Source organism: Palaemon carinicauda, chromosome 4 (genome assembly GCF_036898095.1).
Source record: "Palaemon carinicauda isolate YSFRI2023 chromosome 4, ASM3689809v2, whole genome shotgun sequence".
Classification (NCBI taxonomy): domain Eukaryota; kingdom Metazoa; phylum Arthropoda; class Malacostraca; order Decapoda; family Palaemonidae; genus Palaemon; species Palaemon carinicauda.
In genome coordinates this window covers 177,515,632-177,526,543 of record NC_090728.1, presented here as the reverse complement: position 1 = coordinate 177,526,543, position 10,912 = coordinate 177,515,632, and the positions used below count along the sequence as shown (strand labels likewise).

Below are 10,912 nucleotides of genomic sequence, written 5' to 3'. Positions count from 1 at the left end.
GAGCAAGGAGATCAAAACGAATGTCTCGTTCAACAGACATCGATTTTGCATGAATCTTGAAAATGTGAGTTCTTCCTTCCAAATCTGGTAAACCAAATTCTACCTTGCGATCTAATCGACCAGGTCGCATGAGAGCTGGATCTAAAGTATCTGGTCTGTTGGTTGCCATCAAAACCTGAAAAAAAAACTTGTAAATATTGTGGAAACAATAAAAAGCTAGGGAAATAAATTGATCTGCAGCTGGAAGGCATATGCCTAAAAATTTTCACAGATAAAGATAAGTGAGCACCAATTAGCAACACTGGGACAGATGAAGCAGGGTGCTTGGGAAGCCATTCAATGCCAAGGTACTATTGGCAAAAACATCGCAATTGTGCTACAAGTGAGTTAAAAAAAGGTTGGACAGCAAGATGGAAGAAAAAACAGAAACAAAAATATCATAGAAGGAATGCAGTGCTTAGCAACTACTACAGAATAAAAATATTAGTAAAACACATACAATACTAAAGCATCTTTACAGTGTCTGGTCTACCCATAGCTGCACCCCATTTTTTGTCTTTTACTCTAGCTCTGTTTCTGTTTCCTTGTGCAATTGTGGGGGTTTCCTTAAGTTTCATCTTTCAACTCTGTGCTTTTTCTTATTTACTTTCTGAGTCTATTTCTTCCCATCCAACCACTCTTAGTTCCTTGTCTTCACCACCTTGATACAGTACTGAGTAATCTAGAGGGTATCTATGAGAAACAATATTTACCTATGACAATATCAATTTTTTTTAGTGTTAATGTAAATGTACTACTGTACTTTTTAATATTGTTCATTATCCGATTCTATTTCTTATTTAATCTATTTACTACATTCATGATATCGCAGACTGACCTCAGGTTCTAGTGGCTGACATTTGACCTAAATTTCACAATCCAATCCAAAAGTGCAAGCTACTGCAATGCATGGCATGGCATACAAAAGAATAGTACTGAAACACCAGTATTGGTGGGAGTCAACCATTCATATCCCAAGAAACCTATATAGTACGAGTTATTTCCTTTTATAATTTGTCCTGATTCAAACCATATTTAAAGTGCAACTCTAAACAAACTATACATATTACACTACATTGCTTAATTCACTAATGGATTTATTCATTTCATGGAAAACAAAATTGAGCCAAGCTCACTGACACAGAAACAACCAAACATATGCATGCCACAATAAAAAATTTATATTACAGTACAAAAATAAAATGAATACTATTAATAAAAAAAAAAAAATACTACTAGACAATGCTTCTTTAACAGTTTTAAATAGAAATGGAGAAGGCCTTCTACATACCAGAGACTGATATAAAAATATTCATTGAATACACCATAAAGTTACATTCATGAGTACTGTGTTACAATTGCAGCATTGCTAACAAAAACACTAATCTTTCAAGGAAAATATAATCACCATACCTTAATATTACCACGAGGATCAAACCCATCCAGTTGATTGATTAATTCCAACATTGTTCTCTGTACTTCATTATCACCGCCAGCTCCATCATCAAAACGAGCTCCACCAATTGCATCAATTTCATCAAAAAAGATCAAGCAAGCTTTTTTGGAGCGTGCCATTTCAAACAACTCTCGAACCATTCTTGCTCCCTGTTAGACAAGATAAAGTTTTTGACTTGAAAAATTCACCATCTCATAATTTCCTGAAGCCTAGCTATCCATGAAAACTTTAACCACTTGGCTTCCACTCTTTAGTGCACTTCATTAAGCAGCCAAAGCGATTAAAAGTACTTTTGAAGTTTACAAACACATCTTGAAATTTCAAGTACAATACATAATGTATTACAATTGAAAGTTAAGCACAAATAAAATTTCTCTACCAGTGTAAATATGTTATTTTCATTAGTAAAATAAATTTTTGAATATACTTACCCGATAATCATGTAGCTGTCAACTCCGTTGCCCGACAGAATTCTACGGACGGGATACGCCAGCGATCGCTATACAAGAGGGGGGTGTACTCACCAGCGCCATCTGTGGCCAGGTACTGCAGTACTTCTTGTCAACACCACCTCAATTTTTCCTCGGTCCACTGGTTCTCTATGGGGAGGAAGGGTGGGTCAATTAAATCATGATTATCGGGTAAGTATATTCAAAAATTTATTTTACTAATGAAAATAACATTTATCAATATTAATCTTACCCGATAATCATGTAGCTGATTCACACCCAGGGGGGTGGGTGAAAACCAGTGTACATGTTAATCAAGAAGCTAAGTATCCCATATTTCATATTATCAGTTATTCAAAATAACAATGAAATTATAAGTACCTGGTAAGGAAGTCGACTTGAACCATTACTCTGCCTTTAATAAGTTCGTCTTCCTTACTGAGCGCAGCGTTCCTCTTAGGAGGCTGAACAACTCTAAGGTGCTGAAGTATAAAGGGCTGCAACCCATACTAAAGGACCTCTACACAACCTCTAACCTAGGCGCTTCTCAAGAAAGAATTGACCACCCGCCAAATCAACTAGGATGCGGAAGGCTTCTTAGCCTACCGTAACAACCCAAAAACAACAATAAAAGCATTCAAGAGAAAGGTTAAAAAAGGTTATGGGATTAAGGGAATGTAGTGGCTGAGCCCTCACCTACTACTGCACTCGCTGCTACGAATGGTCCCAGGGTGTAGCAGTTCTCGTAAAGAGACTGGACATCTTTGAGATAGAATGATGCAAACACTGACTTGCTCCTCCAATAGGTTGCATCCATAATACTCTGCAGAGAACGGTTCTGTTTGAAGGCCATCGAAGTAGCCACAGCTCTCACTTCGTGTGTCCTTACCTTCAGCAAAGCAAGGTCTTCATCCTTCATGTGAGAATGAGCTTCTCTAATCAGAAGCCTTATGTAATACGAAACTGCGTTCTTGGACATAGGCATCGAAGGTTTCTTAATGGCACACCATAAGGCCTCTGATTGTCCTCGTATAGGTTTTGACCTTTTAAGATAGTACTTTAGAGCTCTGACAGGGCAAAGAACTCTCTCTAGCTCGTTACCCACCATGTTGGAAAGGCTAGGAATTTCGAACGATCTAGGCCAAGGACGTGAAGGAAGTTCATTTTTTGCCAAAAACCCGAGCTGTAAGGAACATGTAGCTGTTTCGGATGTGAATCCTATGTTCCTGCTGAAGGCGTGAACCTCACTAACTCTTTTGGCTGTTGCAAGGCAGACGAGGAAAAGTTTTGAGAGTAAGGTCTTTGAAAGAGGTTGACTGGAGAGGTTCAAATCTAGGAGACATAAGGAACCTTAAGACTACGTCTAGATTCCAGCCTGGAGTGGACAAGCGACGTTCTTTAGAGGTCTCGAAAGACTTAAGGATGTCCTGTAGATCTTTGTTGGAGGAAAGATCCAAGCCTCTGTGGCGGAAAACTGTTGCCAACATACTTCTGTACCCTTTGATCGTAGGAGCCGAAAGAGATCTAACATTCCTAAGATGCAACAGGAAGTCAGCAGCTTGGGTTACAGAGGTACTGGTAGAGGAAACTGCATTGGCTCTGCACCAGCTTCGGAAGACTTCCCACTTGGATTGATAGACTCTGCGAGTGGATATCCTCCTTGCTCTGGCAATCGCTCTGGCTGCCTCCTTCGAAAAGCCTCTAGCTCTAGAGAGTCTTTCGATAGTCTGAAGGCAGTCAGACGAAGAGCGTGGAGGCTTGGGTGTACCTTCTTTACGTGAGGCTGACGTAGAAGGTCCACTCTTAGAGGGAGAGTCCTGGGAACGTCGACCAGCCATTGCAGTACCTCTGTGAACCATTCTCTTGCAGGCCAAAGGGGAGCAACCAACGTCAGCCGTGTCCCTTCGTGAGAGACGAACTTCTGAATAACTCTGTTGATGATCTTGAACGGCGGGAATGCATATAGATCGAGGTGGGACCAATCCAGCAGAAAAGCATCCACGTGAACTGCTGCCGGGTCTGGAATTGGGGAACAGTACAATGGGAGCCTCTTGGTCATCGAGGTAGCGAACAGATCTGTCGTTGGCTGACCCCACAAGGCCCAAAGCCTGTTGCACACGTTCTTGTGAAGGGTCCATTCTGTGGGGATGACTTGACCCTTCCTGCTAAGGCGATCTGCCGAGACATTCATATTGCCTTGAATGAATCTCGTTACCAGCGTGAGGTTTCGACTTCTTGACCAAATGAGGAGGTCCCTTGCTATCTCGTACAGCTTCCTCGAATGAGTCCCTCCCTGCTTGGAGATGTACGCCAAGGCTGTGGTGTTGTCGGAGTTCACCTCCACCACCTTGTTTAGCAGGAGGGACTTGAAGTTCATTAAGGCCAGATGTACTGCCAACAACTCCTTGCAATTGATGTGAAGCGTTTCCTGTTCCTTGTTCCATGTTCCCGAGCATTCCTGTCCGTCCAAGGTCGCGCCCCAGCCCGAGTCTGATGCGTCCGAATAGAGATGAAGATTGGGGGTCTGAACAGCTAACGAGAGACCCTCCTTGAGAAGGATGTTGCTCTTCCACCACATGAGAGTAGTCTTCATCTCTTTGGTAACAGGAATAGAGACCGCTTCGAGCGTCATATTCTTGTCCCAGTGAGCTGCTAGATGGTATTGAAGGGGCGGAGGTGGAGTCTCCCTAACTCGGTGAACAGGGCTAACGATGACAGGGTCCCTGTTAGACTCATCCACTGTCTCACCGAGCATCTGTTCCTCTTCAGCATGCTCAGGATGCACTCTAGGGCTTGGTTGATTCTTGGGGCCGACGGAAAAGCCCGAAAAGCTTGACTCCGAATCTCCATTCCCAGGTAAACGATGGTTTGGGAAGGAATAAGCTGGGACTTCTCTAAGTTGACCAAAAGACCCAGTTCCTTGGTCAAGTCCAAAGTCCATCTGAGACTCTCCAGACAGCGACGACTTGTGGGGGCTCTTAAAAGCCAGTCGTCTAAATAAAGGGAGGCTCTGATGTCCGCCAAGTGGAGGAATTTCGCATTATTCCTCATCAGTCGCGTAAACACCAGAGGTGCCGTGCTTAGGCCAAAACACAGGGCTTGGAATTGGTACACAACCTTTCCAAAAACGAATCTCAGAAAAGGTTGGGAGTCTGGATGAATGGGGACGTGAAAGTAGGCGTCTTTCAGATCCAACGAGACCATCCAGTCCTCCTGCCTGACCGCTGCTAGGACCGACTTCGTCGTCTCCATAGTGAACGTCTGCTTGGTGACATAAGCATTGAGCGCACTGACGTCCAGCACCGGTCTCCAACCTCCTGTCTTCTTGGCCACCAGGAAGAGACGGTTGTAAAAGCCCGGGGATTGATGATCCCGGACTATCACCACCGCCTCCTTCTGTAACAGGAGCGACACCTCTTGATGTAACGCTAGCCTCTTGTCCTTTTCCTTGTAGTTGGGAGAGAGGTTGATGGGAGAAGTGGTCAGAGGGGGATTGCGGCAGAATGGGATCCTGTAACCCTCCCTTAGCCACTTGACAGACTGGGCGTCTGCACCTCTTCTTTCCCAAGCTTGCCAGAAGGTTTTGAGTCTGGCTCCTACGGCTGTCTGGAGAGGAGGAGAGTCAATGTTTGCTTTTCGAAGACTTGGTACCTTTCTTGGACCTGCCCCTGTGACCGTCTGGGCGGGTACTTCCTCGGCTGGGGGCTCTGCCACGAAAGGGCGGAATAAATCTGTTAGCAGGAGTATCAGCCACTGGGGTGCGGTAAGTTCTTGGTACTGAAGGTGTAACCTTAGCCTTCCGTGCTGAAGAGGCCACGAGGTCATGCGTATCCTTCTGTATAAGAGCCGCAGACATTTCCTTGATAAGATCCTCAGGAAACAGGAACTTAGAAAGAGGAGCAAACAGTAACTGTGACCTTTGGCAAGAGGTGATACCAGTGGAAAGGAAGGAGCAAAGTTGTTCTCTTTTCTTGAGGACTCCCGATACAAACATAGAGGCAAGTTCGCCGGAACCATCGCGAATTGCTTTGTCCATACAGGACATGATCAGCATGGCCGAGTCTTTGTCAGAAGGGGCAGTCTTCTTGCTCAAGGCCCCCAGGCACCAGTCGAGGAAATTAAAAATTTCAAAGGCGCGAAAGACTCCCTTTAAGAAGTGGTCCAGGTCAGAAAAGGTCCAGCAGACCTTAGAGCGTCTCATAGCCGACCTTCGTGGAGAGTCAACCAAACTTGAGAAGTCAGCTTGGGCAGAGGCAGGGACCCCCAAGCCTGGTTCCTCTCCCGTGGCATACCAGACGCCCGCCTTAGAAGCCAGCTTAGGAGGCGGAAACATAAAAGACGTCTTTCCCAGTTGCTGCTTGGACTGCAACCAATCCCCTAACATTCTCAAAGCTCTCTTTGATGATCTAGCAAAGACAAGCTTAGTGTAGGCAGACTTAACAGGTTGCATGCCTAGAGAGAACTCGGATGGAGGAGAACGAGGGGTAGCAGAAACAAAGTGTTCAGGGTATAACTCTGAACAGAGTAAGGACCTTGCGAAAGTCAATGGAGGGTGGCAATGACTTGGGTTCCTCCACATCAGATGAAGGATCATCCAGGTGAGCAGCTTCATCCTCAGAAACCTCATCACCTGAGTGTTGAGAAGCGAGAGGTAACGATAAAGCAGTATGCTGAATGGCTGAATCCTGAAGAACGGGTGCATGCGCACTAGCGGATTCATCCTCAAGACTCTGCTGAAGAGGATGAGGGCTGGTAATGACAAAGTCCTGAGGCTGGGATGAAGGAGGTTCTGCGGGGGTCTGAGGAGCAAGCGTGGTGAGAGGCGAATGCTGTAAAGCATGAGGCTCATGCTGCATAGTCTGCGGTTCAAGTTGAATAGGAAGCGGCTTAAGCTGAGAAGAATGTGGTTGCTGCATGCGTTGAGGTGGCTGTCTCATAGCATGAGGTTCCTGCCTCAAGAGTTGCGCTTGCCTCAAGGGTTGAGGTGGCTGCGCAGAGAGAGGCTCTTGTCCCACGAGTTGAGGTTCTAGCCTCAAGAGTTGAGGTGCTTGCCTCGAGAGTTGAGGTTCTCGCCTCGAGGAAAGTGGAGGTGGCTGCTGCAAGAGTTGAGGTTGCTGCCTCAAGGATGGTGGAGGTTGTCGCACCGCAAGAGGTTGCTGCCTCGAGGATGGTTGCAACGCAAGAGGCTCCTGCCTCAAGGGTAGAGGAGGTTGCTGCAAAGCATAAGGCTCCTGCCCCAAGTGTTGAGGAGGTTGCCGCGTGGCAAGAGGCTCCTGCCTCAAGGAAAGTGGAGGTTGCTGCACAGCGCTGGTATCTGGCAACTCCCAATGCGGCAGCTCACGCATGGAGGTAGCTTGAGGAACCTCAACATCATACGTCTGGCAGGCTGGACTGAGCAGAGGTGGGGGAGCGCTCGCAGGAGGAGGTGTGATAACCTTCTCTGCCTGAAACTCCTGCATCAACACCGCAAGCTGCGACTGCATAGTCTGCAGCATAGCCAACTTGAGATCAACAGAAGTTGAGGTCTGTTGAGGCATAGCTTTAACAGAAGTTGAGGTCTGTTGAGGCATCGCTTTACCTCTCTTAGGAGGCGTGCAGCCATCCGATGACTGCGGCGAGTCTGAACTAGCCCAGTGGCTACACCCGGGCTGTTGGACTCGCGCGGTCTGGACCTTACGCTTAAGAGGCCTTGAGACCTGGGTCCAGCGTTTCCTCCCGGAAACATCTTCTGCAGACGAGGAAATAAAGGGCTCAATCGTCTGAGAGTGGAAGTGACGATCTCTATAAGATACGCCCGCAACCACTGAGGATACTACTGTGCGCCGATTAAGGCCTGCCGAACCCTTTTGCCCTTCGACATTGCTTCTCCCCTGGGCTTGGGAGCTTGCAAGAGGTCCCGGACTGGGAGGACGACTGGCACGCACAGAAGTATCCTCATGCGCAACACTGACACTGACACTAGGCACAGCACTGGCACTACCACTTCCCACTGCACTTTTCACTTTAAGTTCCTTGACATCTGCCAAGAGAAACTTGTGGTCACTCACTACCGACTCCACCTTATCACCTAAAGCCTGAATGGCACGTAAAACATCCGACATATCAGGCTGAGCACTAATAATAGGTTCGGGGGTAGCCACTACAGGGGGAGGAAAAGGTTGAGGATCATGGGGGGAGGAATAAAGTAAAGAGCGAGCCGAACTCCTCCTAACTCTCTCTCTCTCTAACTTAGTCGTATACTTGAGGAATTGAATAAAATCAAATTCTGAAAGCCCGGCACATTCCTCACATCGATCTTCCAACTGACAGGATTTTCCCCTACAGTCGGAACAAACGGTGAGAGGATCAACCGAGGCCTTCGGAAGACGCCTAATACAAGTCCTACATCGTCTTTGGGTAGGAGCTTGAGAATGGTCGGACATCTTGAATCAGAGAACAGTCAAGGGGGGATTCCAAATTAAAGCAAAGATCGTTATACCATTAATCAAAATCAATCCAAAAGCTATCTAAGCTAAGGGAAAAGCTTCCTGTATAGCGAAAGCTGAAATCTCAGAGCAATACTTCACCAAAACCGTGAACAAAGACTCCAAAATTATAAGCGTATCCATGTAGGTCTTGCCGGAAGCACGACAGAGGAAAAATTGAGGTGGTGTTGACAAGAAGTACTGCAGTACCTGGCCACAGATGGCGCTGGTGAGTACACCCCCCTCTTGTATAGCGATCGCTGGCGTATCCCGTCCGTAGAATTCTGTCGGGCAACGGAGTTGACAGCTACATGATTATCGGGTAAGATTAATATTGAAAAAATGTAAATTTTATCAAGTTTGAGTATACTTTGAGTATTTATTGTTATTTCTTACCTACTCAATAATGTCCAGCTCATTAGTGACTACAAACTTCACAGACTGAAAGTCAATATAAATGGAAATTATTGCTACGGTATATTGTCCTCCCTATGAGATCATTACTATAACGTAATTGCGTGGCTATACTACCTAATGAGAACTAGTAATGCATAAAGTTTTAAAACTTGCAATAGCCACTAGTGACAATAATCTAAATTTATAACACTGAAAATAATAATCTAGTACTCTAGCAATTTTTTCCTTTTAACTTCTGTAACAACTCCTTTGTTTTATAATTTCTTACCTCTCCAACATACTTCTGCACCAATTCGGATCCAATAACCCTAATGAAACACGCATCTGTTCGGTTGGCAACTGCTCTGGCACAAAGGGTTTTTCCTGTTCCAGGAGGTCCAAAGAGCAAGACGCCCTTGGGAGGCTCTATTCCTAGATTCACAAACCTTTCCGGCTACAAAAACCATACATTTTAATTGTTTCATTATTGGTCAACAATAGGATGTATTAACAAAAGAGAAAATCATAATATCCATTCCATACAAAAATATAGAAGTTTTCTGTACTGTGTGCCTGGGTATATGTATGTATGTATGTATGAAGAAGAGTATTGTCAAAATAAATTTAATGTACAGCACGATATAAATTAGACAAGTTATTAGGAAAGTACTTACATGTAGAAGAGGAGTTTCTACCACCTCTCTTAACTTATCAATTTGTTCCTTACATCCTCCTACATCAGAGTATGTTACATCTGGCTTCTCTTCAACTTGCATCATTGTTACTGAAGGATCAATTTTTGGTGGAAGTGGAATATGTATTTGATACTTATTACGATCAACACTGTAAATACAGAGAACAGTTAGTTATCTCTCAACATTATTTCCTATAGAGTAATAAACCCAAATTAACAAAATATCCAAAACCATTTCAATAACATATATAACTTACTTACCCTACTCTCATCCCTTCTTCAATATCTGTGGGGGCAACTGAATCTGCCAAGTCAACAACAAATTTGGCAAACTGCTTGACATTAATAATGTATTTCGGATCATCAGAGTCTGCATTGATAATCTTCGTACATCTTGCAACCTAGAACAGTAATTGATCAAGTTACACAATTGCCTTTTTTCCATATTGTTCTTGTGTACAAGGAAAAACCAAATTATTTTATGAATACCTTCACACGCAGTAATGTACATTACACATACAGAAAACTACAACAGTCACAATAACATCATTCTTGGATGAAAGGATTTAACTATGCGAACACTGTGCTGAATAAACGTCTTGCTTCAAAAATGCTTTTGGGGATCTGCTCAGCTTAGTAACTAAATCTAATAATAAGAAATGCCAAATATTATAAACTAAACTAAATATTAAAGATACCCCACACTTAGCAGTATGGTACAGTAAATCTATATAGTGCACTATAATGCTCCACATAAACTAATCCCTAGTTTTCAATTATCATATGACTCAAGATATTTCTTCTTTCTTCCTTATTAGCCCCACTATATAGCAGGGTAGGACCCTGGAGTCAACTCTCTCCATTTATTTCTATTCTTTTCCTCTTCTTCCCACAGTCCCATCTCACTGTTATCTCCCTCCGTACCACATCTATCCATCTAATCCCCTGATGCCCCATACTCCTTCACCTCCTCCCTTCTTACTATATGGCCATATTATCTCAAACAAGCTTCCTTAGTCTTCTCCTTAACAGTGCATATGCCACACCACCACCTTATATCTTGACTCTCCCTCCTTTTCTGGTAGTGATACTCTAGCAATCCATCTCATCATCCTCACCTCAATTCTTTCCAACAGTTCCCCATAAGTGCCCTAGTTTCTACCCCATATAATAGTACGGGCCTGATATTGGTTTTATAAATCTTCATCTTTAATGGCATTGTCTTGTCTAAGACAAATTCAGTTACTTTGCTCCATTTTCAAGATGCTTCCATCACTCTTGACAACTTTTAGTCAGGTTGGTCACTGATCGGACCACATGTAGCTCATACACATTGTTATTGTTGCGCAGCGTATTGTACAGAAAACAATAAAAACGAATATAGACATGAATATTGAGGATTTTCTCACAAAGT

General features: G+C 44.1%; 1 protein-coding gene across 1 annotated transcript in view; it reads right to left on the bottom strand.

Moving 5' to 3' along the window:
• Positions 1-10,912, bottom strand: part of LOC137639768 (26S proteasome regulatory subunit 7-like) — a 46,861-nt gene that overhangs the window by 1,252 nt on the left and 34,697 nt on the right. Inside the window, exons 4-8 of the mRNA XM_068372013.1 lie at positions 9,760-9,899; positions 9,479-9,647; positions 9,094-9,258; positions 1,453-1,644; positions 5-175 (exon numbers count right to left, since the gene is read on the bottom strand). Of these exons, the coding sequence (XP_068228114.1) occupies positions 5-175; positions 1,453-1,644; positions 9,094-9,258; positions 9,479-9,647; positions 9,760-9,899 (837 nt within the window). The remainder of the gene's footprint in view (positions 1-4; positions 176-1,452; positions 1,645-9,093; positions 9,259-9,478; positions 9,648-9,759; positions 9,900-10,912) is intronic.